Source organism: Peromyscus leucopus, chromosome 2 (assembly GCF_004664715.2).
Source record: "Peromyscus leucopus breed LL Stock chromosome 2, UCI_PerLeu_2.1, whole genome shotgun sequence".
Classification (NCBI taxonomy): Eukaryota; Metazoa; Chordata; class Mammalia; order Rodentia; family Cricetidae; genus Peromyscus; species Peromyscus leucopus.
The window spans coordinates 133,004,229-133,025,940 of record NC_051064.1 but is presented as its reverse complement, the minus strand read 5'-3'; the positions used below and the strand labels follow the sequence as shown (position 1 = coordinate 133,025,940).

Here is a 21,712-nt window from a genome sequence, read left to right as displayed (position 1 = left end):
TGTCTGTAGACCAGACTGACCTCGAACTCACAGAGATCCTCCTGCATTTTCGACAGCTGGTGTGTTTGCTTAAATCTTACCTTGACTGCTCCGTGGTAAGACATTTCCTGGGAAGGTGCTATACACGTGTATGTCTACTCACCCAAAGTAGGGAGCCTAGAATAGACTAAATTATGGATACCACCAAAATCCAACTTGGTGAACCAGTGATTTTTATTGGGGTTAGTTACAGGAGCAGAAATACAGCTTCATCAAAGTCCACCCTAGCTAGCATGGGTGACGGCTCACAAAACCTGGGAATCTGGAGTTCACTACACAGCCTGCAGGCAGCTTCAAAGGTTGAACAGTAAATTTCCAAGCAGCTCAGCTGGTTTCTGCCTAAAGATAGCAGGTCTGTACTCAAGTCTGCAGCCATGAGTCTCTCAGTCTGAGGTGGGCTCTCAACTTTTATTGTTTACTCTGACAGGGAGGGGCCTAGAAATCTGGTCAGTTTCAGGAACTGAAACTGTTCAGCCTCTTAAAGAGTCTTCCCTGCGGCCTAGAATGTCTACCTGAGGAATAGGGAGGGGAGGGGAGGGAGGGGAGGGGAGGGATAACTGATGGATTGGAGTGTTGTGGAATATGTAACTGGGCAACAATGTGTTTGGTATATTGCTTTATGCTGCATTTGTTTATGTAAAAATGTGTTGCATTTCTGTTAATCTGAGCTCAGAGGCAGGGTTAACAACTGGTTGGCAGGATGTAGCAGGGAGGGGGTTTTGTTGTTTTGTTTGTTTGTTTTTCTGAGACAGGGTTTTTCTGTAGCCTTGGCTATCCTGGAACTCACTTTGTAGACCAGGCTGGCCTTGAACTCACAGAGATCTTACTGCCTTTGCCTCCCGAGTGTTGGGATTAAAGGTGTGTACCACCACCACCTGGCACTTGTGTTTTTTAGTTGAGGCAATGTGAAAGGAGAGAGGCTTCTGGGACTTAGGTAAAGAGAGAAAGTTTCAGTTGCTACTCTTCTCTGAACTCCCAGGTTTTTGCTCCAGTCTTTAAATCTCAAGTTTTATTAGAAAAATAGAGACTTAGTTAAAGCTACCTTTAAGGGCAGCAACAGAGCCCTTGTCTGGGGGAACAGAATTCCCTTCAGGCTATGGCTTGAGCAGCTGGGCAGCTAGTAGTTTAAAGTACAGCCACTGTAATGAAGGTAAAACATCATGTGGGCATCCAAAATGGGGTACCAAAAATAGCAGACTTTGTCGCACACCAGCCTCCAAATCATTACATGGAGATTTACTATTAGTTACAACTGCTTTGTCTTGTCTTATGCTTGTCCCACTGGCTCTTATAATTTAAGTTAACCTGTTTCTATTCATCTACCTTTTGCCTCAGGGCTTTTTACCTTTCTTTCATCCTGTATGTTCTATTTTTTTCTGCTTCTTCAATGTCTAGTTTGCTGATGGATGCCTGGCTGGCCCTGGGCTCCTTTTCTCCCTCTTTCTCTCTTCTCTTGCTCATTCATTCTCTGTCTCTCTTCTCTGTCTCTGTCTCTGTCTCTCTCTCTCCCCTAGATTCCTCCTCCTATTCTCTGTCCACCAGCCCTATCTGTCCCTGTCCTGCCTAGCTATTGGCTGTTCAGCTTTTTACTAGACCAATCAGGTGCCTTAGTCAGGCAAAGCAACACATTTTTACATAGTTAAAGTAATATTCCACAACACTGGCTTAGTGTTTCAGAGCACTGGCTGCTCTTGCAGAAGACGCTGGTTCATTCTCTTCACCCACATGGTGCCACACAACCATCTGTAACTCCAGTCCCATGGGATCTAGTGCCCTCTCTGGCCTCTGAAAAACTACATTTGTATGTGTGTGCATACTCAGAAGTCCTCAAGCTTGGAGGCATGAACCTTTATCTACTGAGCCATCTCAACAGACCCTTAGCACTATTCATACAGCAATAGAAGGGAACATGAAATTTGGAGACTCATAGTTGGCCTCTGGTTTTCAGACTTGAATTCTTGGTTTGGGGATGGGAAGCCGTTAGGGCTCCTTTAGGCACTTGGCTTCATTGTCACAGGAGCTTCCCACTTTTTCGTTTTTTGTTTTTTGAGACAGGGTTTCTCTGTGTAGCCCTGGCTGTCCTGGAACTCACTCTGTAGACCAGGCTGGCCTAGAACTCAAAAAGAACCATCCACCTGCCTCTGCCTCCCAAGTCTGGGATTGAAGGCGTGGGCCACCACCTGAACTGAGTACCAACCTGATGTTGAAGCCTGGGATAAGCCCACCTTAGCTCTCAAAAACCAAATTTACTTTGGGTAGGTTTGTGCTCAGAGGTAAAGCCTTGGTGTGATGGAGAGAAAGTGGGAGGGGCCAGGAGTGGTGTCTCTCACTCATAAACCTAGCACTCAGGGAGTTTGCAGCCAGCCTAGACTATATAGTGTGCAACAGGACGACTTGAGCAAGATAATGAGACCTTGACTCAAGGAAAATCAATAAAAATTAAAGCGTGGGACCGGAGACATGGCTTAGGCGTTAATGGGAAGGAATGCTTTTTCAGAGGACTGGAGTTCATAAAAACAGGCAGAAGCGGGTATATCTCTGTGTCTAGGCACTTAGGGACCAGCGGGGGCTACATAGAGACCGTGCCCCGCCCTCCTCCCCCTCAAAAGGATGGGTGAGAGGGCTTTGATTAGATTATCAAGAGAACTAACTGTCCCTTACTCCTCTCCGCCATAGGGCTTTATGAGAAGGAAGAATCTCTTTACATCTCCAAAAGAGCCCTAGCGTTTTTTTCCCTGAGCTGGAATGCAGCGCAAGAGGACAGCTGTGCGGGCCGCGGCCCGTCCAAGCTCCTCGAGGCGTTCCGTCACTAATTTGCCTTCGTGCTTATGCTTGCAATTCCCTCCAGAGAGCGAACCTTACCTCTCTCAATTAGAGAAGTATTTACATGGTTTTATTAAATAACGGAGTAGACCACCCTTCGTGGTTTTTTTTCCGGAGCCGACGCCAGGCAGGCTTCTTGCGCCCGACTCGAAGCCACGCCCCTCCGCGGCGAAGCCACACCCCCTAGGAGCCGGAAGCGGCTGATCGATCGGAGGAACACCCGGATCCGCGCGCCTGGCCGCCGCGACTGCGCGTGCGCGGGAGGTGTCGCCGGCGCAGACTCCGGCTGTCTCTGCCGCGCAGACGGGCGCGGGTGCGCGCCGCGGGCCCGCACGGTCCCGCCGCCCGGGTGGGGGATGGCGGCCAGCCTGTGGATGGGGGACGTGAGTGAGGGCCGCCCTAGCTCTGAGGAGGACAGAGGGGAGGGCGGGCCTGGGGGCGAGGGGCCTGCAGATCCCAGAAGGCGGCGGTGACGCCAGCCGGGCCCAGTGTTGGCGCACGCACGCCTTAGTCCCTGCACTTGCCAGGCAGAGGCCGGAGGACCGGCGCAAAGAGAGAGTTCTAGTTTGGCCTTCATTAGCGAGGCCCCTTTCTCACCCCGGCCCTAATAGGAAAGGGGGGCTGGGCGTCCTGAGGAAGATTCACCGGATGCAGAATCCACGGCTTGCAGGTTCTGGGGTCCCCCCTTCCCAGTATGGGAATGAAAAGGAGGTTTTGGGGGTGGAATGGGATGAGCACCTAGAATTGAGGGGCCCTTTGTTTCTATGGCCGGACGCACGGGAGGTTCCATAAAGAGGAGCGTTTTTGTTATTTTTGTCGTGAGATGGGGGTCTCACATAGTCCTGAATGTTCTGGAACTCACTATGTAGACCAGATTGGCCTCGAACTCACCATGAGATCCGCCCGCCACTAGCTCCCCAGTGCGGGGACTAAAGACCCGTACCACACCGCCTAACAAGGCGAGCGGTTTGAAGAAAGGGAGAAGGTTGGAACTTCTGTGCAGTGGAGAGTGGCCTGGACAGTGGGAGGGGCTCGACCCTCTACGGGGCTCCCGGAAGGAACTGAGGTCTGCTGTGGTTTTTATGCAGCTGGAACCCTACATGGATGAGAACTTCATCTCAAGAGCCTTTGCCACCATGGGGGAGACTGTGATGAGCGTCAAAATTATCCGAAACCGTCTCACTGGGTACATCTCCCTTTCCATCTTCCCAGTTCTCACTTAACAGAGCCTGCTGTTGCTGTCCTTCAAGGGAATAAACATCACACGAAATCAGGGCTTCTCACCTGGGGGTAGCAGTAGTAATCACACAGTATTATAAAAAAGGAACATGGGCTTTCCGGGGGGGCGCTTACTGAGCGGGAGCACCGAGTTTTTCAGGTTTCAGTATCCCAGCGTTTCAGGGCAGGGTGTTTTAAAACTGTATTGTGTGACCTTTGTTAAGGCACTTGTGTGTTTCATTTATCATTATCTTGTTTTGAAACAGGGTCTCGATGTAGTACCATAAGTAGGCCGGCCTCCAACTTGTGGCAACCCTGCCTCTGCCTCTTAGGTGCACACCAGTCACAGGTGTGCCAGCAATCCTGCCTCTTTGTTTAAAGATTTATTATTTTTGATTGGGTGTATGTTTTATGTGGGAATAAGGATGTGCAGGTGCCTGTGGAGGCCAGAGGTGTCAGATCCTGTGAAGTGGCCTACATGGTTGCTGAGTGTCAAACTGAGGCCCCTTGGGAGAGCAATTCAGAACCTTTTTTTTTTTGTTTTTTTTTTTTTTTTTTTCAAGACAGGGTTTCTCTGTAGTTTTGGTGCCTGTCCTGGATCTCACTTTGTAGACCAGGCTGGCCTTGAATTCACAGAGATCCGCCTGCCTCTGCCTCTGCCTCCCAAGTACTGGGATTAAAGGCGTGCGCCACCACCGCCCGGCCAGAACCTTTTTTTTTGAGCCAGGGTTTCTCTGTGTAGCCCTGGCTGTCCTGTCCCCTATAAACCAGGCTGGCCTCGAACTCAGCAGTGTAGAACTCTTAGCTGCTGAACCATAGCTCCAGCTCCCCAGTGTTTAATTCTGAGCATGTGCCATCTCACACACACCTTTTTTTTTTCTTTTTTCTTTTTCAAGGAATCTGGAGGGTTCAGAAGTACAAGGTTGAAGGAGGGCAGTGAGGGGACTCAGCAGGGACAAGCACTTGTCTCATAAGCCTGTTGACCTGAGTTGGAGATCCTGGACATACGCTACACTGTATAGACTTCTCAGATAATTTAGCTGGGGATAGTGGCACTGGCCTATAATCCCAGCACTTGAAAGGCCAGAACAGCCATATACATACATATATATATATATATATATAATATATATATATATGTATGTATGTGTGTGTGTATATAAAGACCCTGTGTCAAAAAACCAAACAAAGAAACTCCAAATAATTCTCAAATGGTTAGTTATAAATATTAAAGAATGCCTAGCCATGCCACCTCAGGCTCTTTGTGATTGGACAGGAGGGAACAATTTCAGGTTTCTCCCTTAGTGTTCATGAGGGAGCTGTTCTAAGAACCTCCAGATACCCAAACCCCAGGACCCCCATCCCCCATGTACATGGTATGATATCCGCACATGTGCTAACCCTCCTGTATACTGAGAGCCTCTAGACGAGGCTACTGACACGATGCACAAGCTTTGTTAAGCTGCATTGTCTAGCGCAGTGGTTCTCAACCTCCCTAATGTTGCAGCCCTTTAATACAGTTCCTCATGTTGTGACTCCCCACACCATAAAATTATTTCTTGGCTACTTTATGACTCTAATTTTACTACTGATATGAATTGTATATGAATCTGATATGCAGAATATCTGATGTGCAACCCCTGTGAAAAGGTTGTTCAACGCCCCCAAGGGTCTCGACCCCAGGTTGAGAACCATTTCTCTGAAGTGTGATTACAGGCATGTACCACCACGATGAGCTCCTGATTTCCAGCATACGAAAGCCAGTCTTTCCTTTTCCGATGACACTCATCTGCCCCACAAGCTGAATGTAGAATCCAGGGCCTTGTGGCAGGAGCTTTCATGTAGATGGTTTTGTTTTTCAAGACATTTCTCTTTGTTGCCCTGGCTGTCCTGGAACTTACTCCGTAAACCAGGCTGGCCTTGAACTCAGAGATCTGATTGCCTCTTCCTCCTGAGTGCTGGGATGAAAGTCAGGCTTTTTGTTTGTTTTTGTTTTTTTCGAGACAGGGTTCCTCTGTAGTTTTGGTACGTGTCCTGGATCTTGCTCTGTAGACCAGGCTGGCCTCAAACCCTACACAAAAATACTAATAATCCAAGAACTGTCCAGATTCACTGTCTTTGCATTAAATTTGCAAGTTATTTCTGATCTGGAATATGGGGTAGAGTAGTGGTAGTGGTAGTAGTAATAATAATAATAATAGTGGCTCTGCTTGGAAACTTATTTTTAAGCTGGGTGGTGGTGGTGCACTTGGGAGGCAGTGGCAACCTGATCTCTTACTTTGAGGCCAGCCTGGTCTACAGAGTGAGTTCCAGAACAGTCTAAGCTACATAGTGAGACCTTGTCTTAACAGAAAGGAAAAAAGAAAAAAAGAGAGAAAAGAAAGAAAACTGTTTTTCTTCTCTTCAGGCCAGGATGTACCTGGGCATCTTTAGGACTCTGTTTCTCTGCTTTCTTTCCAGAATCCCAGCTGGCTACTGCTTTGTGGAATTTGCAGATTTGGGCACAGCCGAGAAGTGTTTGCATAAAATTAATGGGAAGCCCCTCCCAGGAGCCACACCTGTAAGGACATTTGGACGATAATGACCTTGCCTTTTTTATTGTCGTTAATTTCCACCACACATTGAATTGCTACTGGATGCTTCTCATTTTATTTACTCCTTTAGCCACCTGCGCAGTAGTAGTGTTGTCTCTGACCGACCAGGAAACTGAAGCACGGGGAGGTACAATGATTTGTTTAAGGCAGTACAGGTAGTAAGTGGCAGAGTCAAGATTCAGAGGGAAAATCGATTGCCTGTGAGACCCTGGCCCTTTCTACTCTGCAGTACTGCCTTCTAGGACAGAAGACTCAAAATTGGGCTGGGGGTGTAGCTCAGTGGTAGAGTATGCCTAGCATGCCCAAGACCCTGGGTTCAACCCCAGGGCCAAAAATAAAGACTTGAAACTCTAGGTCTTTCCCCTGATTGAGAATCTAGAGCAGGCTGGTAGCAGACAGAACACATTTCAAGAGAGTTACATTCTGCTCTTCCCACAGTTACTTAGCTTACAGCTGTACCAGCGGGCACACCTGGGCTCATAGAACCATGGAGCTGGCAGTGCCCTTAACGGTCAACCGTGCAACCCCCTCATTTTATACAGGAGAAAAGCTGAGGCTTAGAGAGGGGGAGATGTTTTGGCCAAGGTAATTTATTTCAGTTTTTTTTCAAATATTGTTTGGCTTTTGAAAAAACCCTTCTCTGTTTTAGTTTGTTCATGTGTTTTTAAATTTCTAGGCAAAACGTTTTAAGCTGAATTATGCCACTTATGGGAAACAACCAGACAACAGGTAAGTAAGTAGCCACACCAGTGTAGCTCAAGCTTTATGTCTATATGTCTGGATAGAGGCACAGATGCCATGGTGCCAGTTACTGCCAGAAGGAGGGTGGAGAGTTCAATCTGGCTGTAAAGACTACTCTCCTCCCCGGCCTCCTTCAGTCAAGGCTGTCTTTCCTTCTTTGGATGGCTCCTTTTTGTGGGGGAGACAGGGTCTCATATATCCCAGGCTGGCCTCAAACTCCCTGTGTAGTCAAGGATGACCTTAAGATTCTGATCCTCTGCATCTACTTCCTAAGTGCTGTGATTAATAGGTTCATGCTCCCACCCCCAGTTCGTTGAATGTTAGAGATACACAGTGCTGGTGATTGAACCCAGAACTCTATGCATGGAAGGCGTCTTAGTCACTGTTGTATGAAGAGAGATACCATGACTGTGGTAACTCTGAGAAAGAACTGGGGGCTTGCTTATAGTCAGAGGTTTAGTCGTTATCAGCATGGCGGGGAGCATGGCGAGCATGGCGGCGGGCATTGCAGGCATGGTGCTGGGGAAGTAATGAGCTGCAGAGAGAGAGGGAGGGAGGGACACTGGGCCTGGTATGGGCTTTTGAAAATTTAAAGCCCACCCCCAGTGACACACTTCCTCCAGCAAGGCCATGCCCCCTAATCCTGTTAATTCTGTCAAAGAGTTCCACTCACTGGTGACTAAGCATTCAAATAGATGAGCCTATGGGACCATTCTTTTTGTTTGTTTGTTTGTTTTTGTTTTTTCAGTTTCTCTGTGTAGCTTCGGCACCTTTCCTGGAACATACTTTATAGCCCAGGCTGGCCTCAAACTCACAGAAATTCACCTGCCTCTGCCTCCTGAGTACTGGGATTAAAGGTGTGTGCCACCGACGCCCAGCTAACCATTCTTATTCAAACCCTCACAGAAGGCAAGACCTCTATATCCTGAGCTCTGGCTATTTATTTTTTCTTTTATTGAAACCAGGTCTCATTCTGTAGCCCACACTGACCAAGAATTCACTAGGTTGCCAAGGCTGGCCTTAACTCCCCACAGTCCTCTCTATTCCTCATGTGCGCCTAAGATTATAGGTGTGTGCCACCATGCCTGTTGAGGTCATGTCTTTTCTGTATTTAGTCTCCCGCCAACACCCCTTAACCTTCCACCATGTTAACTTTCCAGGTTTTGAGGTTTTATTCAGTAAGAATGTGAATTGATTATCATTTTTGGTAGCTGTCTAGAAGTATTTGGCTACTGTGTTAGGGAATGAACAATCCAGGCTAGAATAGACAGTCCAGTTTTGCATTTCCACATTGGAAGCAATCCTGCCTGTTTCACAGAGCTTCTAACTTAGCAGTGGTTCTTCAGTCCTATCTCAGACTCTAAAGACAGCACTGTGGTCAGGTATCCCGGCTCTCAGCACTCAGGAGGTAGAGACAGGAGGAACATGGCAAGTTGGAGGTCATCCTGGTCTCCGTACGGAGTTCTCAGCTAGCCAGGACTATGTAGTGAAACCCTTACTCAAACAAAAAACTTGAGTGTGGTGGTATTATGTTTCCCAAAATATTGTGCACTCTAATAAACTTATCTGGGGTAAGAGAATAGAACAGCCACAATATTAAACATAGGCAGTGGTAGCACACGCCTTTAATCCTAGCATTCCAGAGGCAGAAATCCTTCTGGATCTCTGAGTTCAAGGCCACATTGGAAACAGCCAGGTGTGGTGACTCACGCCTTTAATCCCAGGAAGTGAGGGCAGAAAGCAGAAAGGTATATAAGGCGTGAGGACCAGAAACTAGATCGAGCTGGTTAAGCTTTTAGGCTTTTGAGCAGCAATTCAGCTGAGATCCATTTGGATGAGGACTCAGAAGTTTCCAGTCTAAGGAAAAAGGATCAGCTGAGCAATTAGCAAGGTGAGGTGGCTGTGGCTTGTTCTGCTTCTCTGATCTTCCAGCATTCATCCCAATTACTGGCCTCAGGTTTGATTTTATTAATAAGACCATTTAAGGTTCATGATACATTTGAGTTGTCCTCATTAATGTTCAGAAGTTTTTGAAAGTTTTAAGACAGCTTTTCAGAAGCTTTATCAGACTTGTTACCTATTGACCCTGTAATTCCATTCCTCAGAATTTATTCGTGGATGTATGCAAGGAGTAACCTCCTAAATGCTCATCAAAGCATATGTCCAGATAGCTTGATAATAGAGAAGTGGCTTAGTTATAATATGTTCATTTATTGGAATGTTTACAAGACATGTTACAGAGTCAATGTCATGGTGTTGGCAATATGGCTGTGTTGCCTAAACTGGCCTCAGATTCTTGCTGTAGCCTCTTAAGTAGCTGAGACTTACAGGGGAGATTTACTACACCCACTTTGGGCAATATATGAGAACAAAACAGCAGAAATGAAACATACTGGATCCTACTCAAGTTCTGTAAATGAAATGACGGGATGTAGCTCATTAGACACAGTGTCTATGAAGAGAACCCTGAATTCAATCCCCAGCACCAATAAAATGGCCTAGAGACACGTCTGTTATCCTAGCACATGGGAGGTGGATGCAGATAAATCAGAAATTCAAGGTAATTTTAAGCAAATGGAGTTTGAGGTTAGCTTGAGCCACATGAGACTTTTTCAAAAACCAGATAATGGGCTGGAGAGATGATTCAGCATTGAAGAGAGTGTATTGCTCTTGCAGAGGACCAGAGTTCATTTTCTACTATGTATATAGGTATTGAGACTTTGAACCTGCTATATAGCTGAAGCCAGCCTTGAATTAGTGGATCCTCCTGTTTCTCCCTGAGCATGGGAAACCATACCTGGCTTCTAATTTAGCTTGAAATGCTAAATTAAGACCTAGCATGGTGGCACAAAACAAAATCTCAAAACTAAATATATATGTAAACATTTCTAGAAAAAGTTTGCTGACCTTGTTCCAACAGAGTCTGAGGATTTCGTCTTAACTAGATTTTAGGAGATAAAAGTCTTTTATATTTTATCATTGGAATTAAAATATACATTGAACACATGTCTAGTTTCTTTTAAAGAAAAGAAAAGAAAGTCCCGGTCAGGTGTGGTAGCATCCACCTTTAATCCCAGCACTCAAGATGCAGAGGCAGGCAGATCTCTGTGAGTTTGAGGCCAGCCTGGACTACAAAGTGAGTTCCAGAGTAGCCAAGGCTGTTATACAGAGCAACCCTATCTCAAAAAAAAAAAAAAAAAAAAAAAAAAAAAAAAAAAAAAAACTGGGCTGGAGAGATGGCTCAGAGGTTAAGAGCACTGACTGCTCTTCCAGAGGTCCTGAGTTCAATTCCCAGCAACCACATGGTGGCTCACAACCATCTGTAATGAGATCTGGTGCCCTCTTCTGGCCTGCACACATACATGCTGTATACATAATAAATAAATAAATCTTTAAAAAAAAAAAAAACTACCTTGGAGATGCCTCTGATCTATCCCCTCACCTGCTCGCTCTCACTGGCTCTCTCTCACCCTCTCACCCTCTTTCTTGAGACAAGGTTTCAGTGTGTAGACCAGGCTGGCCTTGAACTCAGAGAGTGGCCTCCCTCTGCCTCCTGGCTGCTGGGATTGAAGGCCTGCTTCTGTGTCACCCGTCCCCCTCTTCAAGGGACAGCTTTACTATACAGCCCGGGCTGTACTAGAGCTCGCTCTGCAGACCAGGCTGGCCTTGAACTCGGAGATCCCTCGCCTCTGCCTCCTGAGTGCTTGCCCCACCACACCCAGCCCTGTACTCTCTGGATGCTTAGAATCAGACAGTTTTGTGCAGTGTCTGTTTCCATAATCCTTTCTCAGAAGTATACTGAACTGTAGTGCTAGTTAAGCCTCCCATGCTTGAGGCACTGGGTTTCAGTCGAAGCAGTAGAGTGTGGGATCTGGTTAAGTAGGCAAATCAATGCTTACCTGAACTGTGCCTGTAATTCCTGCACTCAGGAGGCTTAGACAGGAGGATTTCTGGGAGTTTGAGGACACCCTGGGCTCCATAGCAAAACCTTTTGTCTTAAAAAAGAAGAGGGGAGAAAGGAAGGTTCCAGAAACAGAAACTGACAGCAGGGTTTTTTTTTTTTTTTTTTTTTTTTTTTTTTTTTTTTTTTTTTTTTTGCTGACTCTTCTCTCCTCTCAGCCCTGAGTACTCCCTCTTTGTGGGGGACCTGACCCCAGACGTGGACGATGGCATGCTGTATGAGTTCTTTGTCAAAGTCTACCCCTCCTGCCGGGGAGGCAAGGTGGTTTTGGACCAGACAGGCGTGTCTAAGTAAGGCCTTACCTGCTATTTGTTTCCTTTTTGTGTAGCATTCTTACCTCCTGGGGGGAGGTATTACAGAGACACCAAGGAGGGTGGGAGCCAGACGTCCTGGTTTGAAGCTCAACCTTGTTACTGGCAAGGGACTGTGCACTATACAAGTTACAGCTACTCACTGACTGTTTCCTAATCGATAAATTGAAACCATATGATATGGTTGACGTCAGGATTAGAGAGAATAATATGGATAGCTGTTTGTTGTATTTCTGTTACTAAGGCTTTCTGTGTAGTTAAAAATGTTTTAGTTTATTCTAAGTGTGGCAGTGCACACCTGTATTCCCAGAACTTGGGAGGTGCAGGCAGAAGGATCAGAAAATCAAGGCCTTGCATCTTTGAATACATAGTGAATTCAAGGCCAGCCTGGGCTACATGAGAGCCTTTGCTTGTTTGTTTGATTTTTCCCCTTACACAGGGTTTCTCTGTATAGCCCTGGCTATCGTGGAACTCACTCTGTAGACCAGGCTGGCCTTGAACTTAGAGATCTACCTGCCTCTACCTCTGGAGTGCTGGGATTAAAGGCATGTACTACCACTGCCTAGCTGATATTCTTTCTTAATACTCACATTCTTCCTCACCCCAAAAAAAGAAAGGAAAAGAAAGTAGGGTTAAGTTTTCCATTTGAAAATGGAGAGACCTATCAACACTTGGAAGGTGGAAGCTAATGATTTTGTACTCAAGCCAGCCTGAGCTACACAGCAAGGCCCTATCTCCAAAACAAAAACAAAAAAAAAATTAAGTTGGACTTGTGGGCACAGGTCTGTAATCCCAGTTGAGACAGCAAGGTCGCAAGTTCAGGGTTTTTGTGTACTGCACAGTGAGTTTAAGACCAGTCTAGGCAACTTAGCAAAGCTCTGTCTCAAAAATAAATAAATAAATAAATAAATAAATAAATAAATAAATAAATAAATAAGACCGCCTGATCTACAGAGCAAATTCTAGGAGAGGCAAGGCTATGCAGAGAAACCCTGGCCTGTCTTGAAAAAACAATTTTTAAAAAAAGCAATCAAAGGGCTAGGATGTAGCTCAATGTTGGAGAACTTGCTTATTAACGTACAAGGCCCCGAGATTGATTTCCCTACTCAAAACAAAAGAAGGATCTTTTTATTTTATTTTCTTCTTTATTGTGCATGGTATTGAACCCACCATACCCCACCCCATTCCAAGAAAGACGTGTTCTTTTTGTATTTCAGTACTAGAGGTTGCACCTAGGTACTTAGTGTGCTAAGCCAGTGCCCTACCACAGGACGGCCTCTTAGCCCTGTCTCCCCTTTTTATCCCATATGGCCATAGCTGGTTCAAACTCACAATTCTCAATGCTCAGCTTCCCTAGTACTAGAATTACAGGCATGCGCCACCACCAGCAGCTAAAAGGCTTATTCTTGATCAGTGAAGTCATTTTACTCAGGCTTTAGTAATGTGACATAGAGTTAAACCTGCTTCTGTTGTGTGTGACTCTGGCTGGTTATCCACCCTTCTGAACTTTGGGTGCTCTTTAATGCGGTGTGGAACTCCATGTGATGGGGTTACCCTGAGAGTGTCCTCAGATAGTATGTGCTGCTGACTTGTAGGTATCATGAGCAGTCTCTAAGTAGAGTTTGACCCCTCTGGAACAGGAACCAAGTCTATCTGTAACTGCTTCCCCACAGGCCTAGTACAACAACAAAAAGTCTAAAAAGTGGGCAGGGCAAACTTCACCTGACCCCATGGCTACACAGTGGCAGTAATGTTCCCTTGCACTTGTTTGGGAGCGAAGCTCCTGTTTGAGAAGGAGCCCCTAGAGGAAGGTGTGGAGAAGAATGGGGACTGAAGTGAAAGAAGGAATTCCCACCAATGTACTCTGCCCTCTGGGTTTGATGGGACTCACTCCCTTTCCTGCCCTTTTTCCTCTGTGCTCCAGCCCACCTCTTCTCCTGCCCTTCCTTCCCACGTTTCCTCTCATAGGCTTCATCACATTTGTGATCTAAGTAGTGTGTTGGTTTCTTTCTCCCTCCAGGGGCTATGGTTTTGTGAAATTCACAGATGAATTGGAACAGAAGCGAGCCTTGACGGAGTGCCAGGGAGCTGTGGGACTGGGGTCTAAACCTGTGCGGCTGAGTGTGGCCATCCCTAAAGCGTGAGTCCCACAGAGAGCACAGGCCTGGACCAGCCCTGCCTTGGGCCTCTTTGGCTGTGTGCGGAGTCGGGACATTTATATGTATTATATACAGGCTGCAGAGAGGCAGAGGTGGCAGACACTGTGCTTTGACCAGGCTTGGTGTGGGGATGAACTAGCACAGCCCACATGACCCTCCACACACCCCTGGAAGCTTATAGTTAGGGATCCCTGTCAGGCACTGAGGGTAGGAGCAGGGGAAAGTTGTTTGGTTATGTATCCTTGCTTTGTGCCCAGCAGGTGCTGTTGGGAAATTATCTATAGAATTTGTTATAATTAAGCAAAGGGGGAAAATTTTTTTAGCTGTATTGAGGCTCACAAAGTTCCTATGAGTGTCTGTTGCAGTAGGAATGACTGGTTAAGAAGTCTAAACAGCAGCCGGGCGGTGGTGGCGCACGACTTTAATCCCAGCACTTGGGAGGCAGAGTCAGGCGGATCTCTGTGAGATCCTGTCTTGGGGGGGGGGGAGTCTAAACCATCTGTCCAGCCCAGCTGTTTAGACTTTTTTTTTTTTTTTTTTTTTTTGTTTTTCAAGACAGGGTTTCTCTGTGTAGCTTTGGCGCCTTTCCTGGAACTCACTCTGTAGCCCAGGCTGGCCTCGAACTTACAGAGATCCACCTGCCTCTGCCTCCCGAGTGCTGGGATTAAAGGCGTGCGCCACCAACCCCCAGCCTGAGTGACTTTCTTATCCTTTAGCCAATGCGGTTTTTCTAAGCAGGTAGAGATTTCACTCACTAGGAGGCATTGGTGGCGTCTGGAGATACCATGAGTTATTCCAACAGAGGCTGGTGGCATCTGGTAGGTTATAGCTGCTCAAGCCGCTCCCGCGCACAGGGCAGTGCTATAGCTAGGAGTTAGGTGGGACACCCTGCCGCTGGCAGAAGTGGGGCTGAGATGTCTTCACCGCAAAGTACAAGGGCAGCCAAACGACGGGACAGACCTTCCCAGGGGTTGTGTTGAAGCAACAGAGACGTGAATGTGTGGCAGGATTTCAGTATGTAGTCCTGACTGGCCTAGAACTTGCTGTGAAGATCAAGCTGGTCTCAAACTCAGAGATCTGCCTGCTTCTACCTCCTAAGTGATGGGATTAAACGTATAGGCCAGTAGGCCCAGCAAAGAAAGATTGTTTTTAAAGGAAGTTACAGGTCTGGCGAGATGGCTTACTGGCTAAGAGCACTTGCTGCTCTTCCAGAGGACCTGAGTTCAGCTCCCAACATTGACTTTAGGCAGCTTACAACCACCAATGACTTTATCTCCCGGGGATCTCACACCTGCCTTCTGCCCTCAGTACACATATCCCCATACAGAAACCTACACATAAATAAAACCCTTTAGAAGTCATCATTTCATCATTCTGAACTGACTACTGCTGTGAGTGGGTACCACACACCTGTAATCCCAGTGCTCAGGAAGCTGAGACAGGAGGATCATATTCCAGGCCAGCACTGCATCACTCTGTGGTGCAGACAAGCAAACTGAAATTTTAAAAAGCAATTATCATTTCTCAATTCCCTTTCTTGTTCATACACTACATGTGCTATAAATTGAGCCCATTTATGTGTGGTAGGATTTCTTTCTTTCTTTTTTAAGATATATTTATTTATTATGTATACAATGTTCTATCTGCATGTTTGCCTGCAGGCCAGAAGAGGCACCAGTTCTCATTACAGATGGTTGTGAGCCACCATGTGGTTGCTGGGAATTGAACTCAGGACCTCTGGAAGAGCAGCCAGTGCTCTTAATCTCTGAGCCATCTCTCCAGCCCAGGATTTATTTTTTTGTAATTATGAGGTTCAAACCCAGAGTCTTGTACTCAGTTTTGAATTTCATAAGTAATATTCATTTTTCTCCTCAGTTTTTTTCCATATACATGCCTTTCCATGTAGTTACACAATTGTAGGTGATTTTGCTTGCTTTGTGGTGGGAGTCGGGGTGCTGAGACTTCATACATGCACAGCACATTCTCTACTGCTGAAGGATTCTCCTATCTGGTTTTATTTCAGAATATACTGCAGCACACTCTTTTACATGTATTTCTGCCCAACAGCTCCTCTCTTGTTGATCATATTGGCTGTTTCTGGTGTATTCTGTTTGTTCAATAATTTGACTCTGGCAATATGGCTGTAAACAGAAACCAAGGCCCATCTGCAAACTTCTGACTTGTTCTATCTATTCCACACTGAACCCCTGGGGAGGTGCCCTCAAACACTCAGAATAATGATGGTCAGGCCCTGGAGAATTTCACTATAATGCATAGGTGTCTGAAGGAGACACAACCAGCCCAAGTCAGGAAGCTGAACCTAGATTACTGTCAATAGAGTGATGGATATCCATAGATTCATAAAGGAGGTGTCAAAGGTGTGAATACTGTGTGTGCCCAGCGAAGAACATGGCAAGTAGGACTGTCTTCCTGGAGCCTGCAGTGAAGCATCCTGGTCTAGAGCTGGATGCTTCAGTAATCAGCAGTTGGATTTGCTTAGCACAAGCTGAGTCCCCTTTACTATCAAGGGGCTTAAAAGTGCTCAGTCAAGGCGCACGCCTTTAATCCCAACACTTGGGAGGCAGAGCCAGGTAGATCTCTGTGAGTTTGAGGCCAGCCTGGTCTACAGATCGAGATGGGGTGGGAAGCGCTCAGTCAAGTATTTCAACCTTTGCAGTGCCTGGTATCCTCAGCTCCAGCTGACAGCGGGGTTCCTGTCTGTCTTGGGAAGCATAGCTGTGGACTATACCAGTCATAAGGACAGAGTGCTTGTCCTCAGAGTTAGCCAGCTGCATGGTGGCATCAGCTCTGGTCCTTGTTTTTGGTGTTACAGGACACTCTTAGGTCAGATTCACGAGTAGAGACCCGTTGTCGTGTGCTTGAGCTCCTCTTGTGCTCCTGAGATTACCACTTAGATCTAGGCCTCTTTCAGAAGTTTCTCCACATATGTTTTTTTGTGTGTCTTTGAAAGCAGTGGAGCCTTTGTAGATTTGCCTGTTCTGTCTGTGGTTGGGAGTGGCAGTGGTCAGAGTATGTTAAAAAGGGAATGTCCCTCCAGCTCTGGGGGAGGCTGAAGAATGTGAGAGGTTTTGGCTGTCCTGGAACTCACTCTGTAGCCTAGGCTGGCCTCGAACTCACAGAGATCCACCTGCCTCTGCCTCCCAAGTGCCGGGATTAAAGGGCATTTGCCAGCACTGCCTGGCAACTTCGTTCTCTTTTATAGAGATGGTCTTACTATTTAGCCCTGCCTCTGCCTCCCAAGACCTGGCATTAAAGGTGTGAGCCACCACACTTGGCTTTATTTTGTAATTTTTAAGACATTTTAATTAATTTTACTTATTGTAGTACGTGTATGTATGTGTGTGTGTGTGTGTGTGTTGTGTGTACACTCAAAAAGATGTGCACAGGCCCCCACTAAGCTTATGGTCAGAGGACAACGCTGTGGAGTTTCATCTCTATGTGCGTTGTCAGGCTTATGCACTTTTATCCACTAAGCCATCTTGTTAATTCCAAACTGTTGAGAGATTCAGCTATCCTGCTAGTATAATGAGAACGATAAATAACCCTCTATTGCATCTCACTCCAGCACTGCAAAAACAAACGATAAGTCCCAAATAACTCTTCAAATAAAGGTAGCTGGGGAATGTGGCCAGATTCTTCTTTGGACCACCAGCCCACAAATAACGACACTGGGACTTACCATTTATGAAAGCTCAGCGTTTAGCTTAGGCTTGTCCCCAACTAGCTCTTATGATTTAAATTAACCCGTTTATATTAATCTGCCTTCTATCACATGGCACCTCCTTGTCTTCCCTCTGCACCTAGGTTCTTCCTCCTCCTCTCTCTCTCTGCCTGGAATTCCCACCTATACTTCCTGCTTAACTATTGACTGTTAGCTTTTTATTAAACCAATCAGAAGGTGCCTTGGCAAAGACCCTCTTCACAGTGTACAATTCAGCACAGGGGAAGGGAAAGCTCAAGGTAGAACATTGCTTAGCATGTGCAAGAAGACTGGGTTCAGCTCTACCACAAGTAGTATCACTGCAGAAGCAGGAAGGCTGCTGTGATGTGGGGAACGTAATGGCATATAGTCTGTTGTTGGAAATCCATCTTGAATCATCTTAAACCCAGATTTTTTAGTGTTTTGCCTGCATGTCTGCCTTTACACCAGAAGAGGGCACCAGATCTCATTATAGATGGTTATGAGCCACCATGTGGGTGCTGGGATTTGAACTCAGGACATCTGGAAGAACAGCCTGTGTTCTTAACCTCTAAACTATCTCTCCAGCCTCCAGATATTTTTAAAAATTATTTATTTTTCATTTTATGTCCATTAGTGTTTTTGCCTGCCTACATGTATGTATGTATGTATGTATTGAACCTAGGAAGGACATCTAGAAGAGTGCTCTTAACCACTGAGCCATCTCTCCAGTCCCATAAAGTCCAGATTTTTTTAATGTTTTGTTTTCCTGAGCTTTTGCAACTGTCAGAGAAAAGAGCCTCCTAAGCTCTTGAGAAAGGGGCTGGAGAGAAGGCTCAGTGGCTGAGAGCACTGGCTGCTCTTCCAGAGGACCCGGGTTCAATTCCCAGCACCTGCTTGGTGGCTCATAACCAAGATAATGAGATCCAGTGCCTCTTCTGGTGTGCAGACGTGCATAAAGACAGAATACCCATATACATAAATATATAAACAAAGCTTTAAAAAAAAATTTTTAAAAAAGGATCTTGAAGAAAGAGGTCTGACAAGGCAGACAACCTGAGCCAGGAAAGGCTTGTATCTTAGAAGTGTGGGTTCTGCAGGCCGACTGCCTGGGTTTGTGTTTGTGCCTTAGTTGTGTGACCCTGGACCAGTCACTTAAATGCTCTATCCTGTCTTGTGCCTTCATCCTTACAGCAAGGATGGGGATGCAGAGTGTGGAGGGCAGCAGGAGTGGACCCCAGAGCCTTAGTCAGTCCTTGGTGAGGGAAATCCTCTTACATCTGGTTTTGTTTCTTGTAAGGAGTCGTGTAAAGCCAGTTGAGTACAGCCAGATGTACAGTTACAGCTACAACCAGTATTACCAGCAGTACCAAAACTATTATGCCCAGTGGGGCTACGACCAGAACACCGGCAGCTACAGCTACAGCTACCCCCAGTATGGCTACACACAGAGCACCATGCAGGTAACCATCAGTGAAATGGGTCGTGGGCTTGGGTTTTGAAAAGGTGGGGAAGGCTAGAGACCCAGATCTGAGTGTCAAAAACCAGGATTTTCTCAGGCTCCTGACCATCCTCTCCTCTCTTGACAGACATATGAAGAGGTTGGGGATGATGCATTGGAAGGTAAGAGTCCCTCCTGCGCCTGTTCGCTGTTCCAGATGTCAGCTCTGAGGCCCTCAGGTAGATGTTGAGGAACACTAAGGGTGTGTGTGTGTGTGTGTGTGTGTGTGTGTGCGCGCGCGCGCGCTTTTCATTGGGCATGGACACACCCATGATTGCTAGGTGCCGTATGTTCCAAAGAATGAGTGCGGCTCCCAGGGAGCCCATTACTTCCGGGCTGTGGCACTCTCCCACCCAGTGGCTCTGGAACAGTAACTCTGTTATTTTGTATTTGTTGTTTTTTTGTTTGTTTTTATTTTCTGTGCATTGGTGTTTGCCTGGCCAGCCTGGGCAGTGAGTTCCTGGTTAAAAATAGTTCTTCAAAGGGGGCATTTTGGGGTTAGGGGAATACCTGGTTAAAAAAAAAACACACACACACACACACAAAAACCAAAAAAAACAAAAGTTCACACGAGCGGTAGTTGCCCACAGCTTTAATCCCAGCACTCAGTAGGCAGAGGCAAGCTGATCTCTATGAGTTCGAGGCCAGCCTGGGCTACAGAGCAAGTTCCAGGACAGGCACCAAAGCTACAGAGAAACTCTGTCTTGGCAGGGAGGGGAGTTCTCCAAAAATCAATGGGATTCAAAATTTAAGAAAAAAAAAAACAAAACCAGAAACTAAAATACACTAGAAATCGCCGGGCGGTGGTGGCGCACGCCTTTAATCCCAGCACTCGGGAGGCAGAGCCAGGCGGATCTCTGTGAGTTCGAGGCCAGCCTGGGCTACCAAGTGAGCTCCAGGAAAGGCGCAAAGCTACGCAGAGAAACCCTGTCTCGGAAAACCAAAAAAAAAAAAAAAAAAAAAATACACTAGAAATCACCCACAGTTCCTTTGTTTTGGTTTGAGATATAAGCCCAGGCTGGTCTTCGCTGCGTAGCTATGGATGACCTTGAACTCCTGTTCCTCCTCCTTTGCTGGGCACTGCTGGGATTACAGGCCTGCACCTCCACTTTGAGGCTAGCCTGGTCGACATAGTTCCAGGAAAACTTAAGAGAGAAGGGGGAAAAAACTAATTCAGCTTGCTGTGGTAGTACAGGACTTTATTTCAGCATTGGTTCTAGACCAGAGATCCACATAGTGAGCCTCCTGGAGAGAACTCTCTGTGAGCATCTTTTATGTTCATCCCGGTGAAGCACCTCTGTAATGTCCAGGCTGAGGCAGGATTGGGTTTGAGATTCATCTGGACGGCAAACCCTGTCTCAAAAACCCAATATCAGCTCATGCTGAGATGAAATTCATGATCCATCTGCCTCCACCTCCCAAGGAATGGAGTTATAGGGATGCCACACCTTGTGAAAATGTATCTATTTGTGATTCTGAAAGAGAGAGGACTAGGTCCCCAACTCATGTGACCAGGCCTTTCATCAGACATTGGGTTAGTTCCTAAGGTGGATTCATTAACTTAAATGTCTTCCAAACCCACATTTTAAATCTGAGCAGAACAGAAAACCTGAGACAATTATATAGCTTTGTAAACCGGAAGGAGAAACAGCAGCTATCACCACACATTCTCCATCATTCTAAGACGCCTGAAGGCAGGAGTCTGACCCTCCTTCCTGGGGTTCTTCTGACTCCTTGTCCTTTCCTTCCAGACCCAGCACCACAGCTGGATGTGACTGAGGCCAACAAGGAGTTCATGGAGCAGAGTGAGGAACTGTATGATGCGCTGATGGACTGTCACTGGCAGCCCCTGGACACCGTGTCTTCAGAGATCCCGGCCATGTTGTAGCCACGACATAGGACGGACGGTTATCAGGGCAGCAGTTTTTTTTTTCTTTTTTGGCAAAGCTTTTATCTTGTTGAAAATTATTTGTACGATTTTAATAAATTACCGAGGTTTCCTGAGGTTGTGAGCCAGTTCAGGTACTGCTTTCATTTGTCCGTAAGCTGTGCTGGAAGCCGTGCAAGGGAGCTGTTCACACAGGAAATTGAAAGCCAGGTCACGTGACATTAAAAATCTGGTCGTCCTAGAGAAGTGGCTCCATTGTCGGGGCATTTACTGTTCTCCCAGAGGACCTAAGTTGTTCCCAGCACTGACATCAGGCAGCTTTCCAACCGCACCTGAAACCCCAGCTGCAGATGGAGACATTCGCCTCCATAGGTATCAGCTGAGGTCCAGCCTCAGCTAGCGTGAGGTGGAGTTGGCACAAAGAAAACTTGTTGACCACCTAGAGGATTGCACTCAAGTGGCAGTCCTTATACGAGCTTTTCTTACCAAGGTTACATCTTCATTTACTGTTGGCTAATTTTAAGAAATACGTACTTTAAGGGCTGGCTGTTCTTGCAGAGCACCTGGGTTTGATTCCCAGCACCCAACTTAACACACACACACACACCCCCAGCTGAAGACTGAATCCAAAGTCTTGTGCTTTTGCTAAGCAAGTGCCCTACCACTGAGCTAAATCCCCAACTCCCTTTTTTTCTTAAGTTAAACTTAAGTCCAGTTCCAGGGTGCCCAACACCCTCAGGCAGGCAAAACACCGATGTATATATAGTTTTAAAGTTA

General features: G+C 46.4%; 1 protein-coding gene across 5 annotated transcripts; it reads left to right on the top strand.

Annotated features, from left to right (window-relative positions):
• The first annotated feature begins 3,060 nt into the window (after nucleotides 1–3,060).
• LOC114705960 (tRNA selenocysteine 1 associated protein 1) lies at nucleotides 3,061–21,068 on the top strand. 5 transcript variants are annotated; one of them, XM_028888157.1, is made up of 9 exons: nucleotides 3,061–3,245; nucleotides 3,951–4,048; nucleotides 6,541–6,640; nucleotides 7,351–7,403; nucleotides 11,535–11,666; nucleotides 13,708–13,827; nucleotides 18,847–19,009; nucleotides 19,136–19,169; nucleotides 20,799–21,068. In XM_028888157.1, the coding sequence occupies exons 1-9, from the start codon at nucleotides 3,219–3,221 to the stop codon at nucleotides 20,933–20,935; spliced, it is 864 nt and encodes a 287-aa protein (XP_028743990.1). In that variant the 5' UTR covers nucleotides 3,061–3,218; the 3' UTR covers nucleotides 20,936–21,068. The 5 variants fall into 5 exon arrangements, with proteins under 5 accessions (XP_028743990.1, XP_028743992.1, XP_037058909.1 ...); XM_028888159.2 differs by having other exon boundaries at nucleotides 3,113–3,245; nucleotides 18,850–19,009; XM_028888160.2 differs by lacking the exon at nucleotides 3,061–3,245 and adding an exon at nucleotides 3,323–3,532.
• The last annotated feature ends 644 nt before the right edge of the window (nucleotides 21,069–21,712 follow it).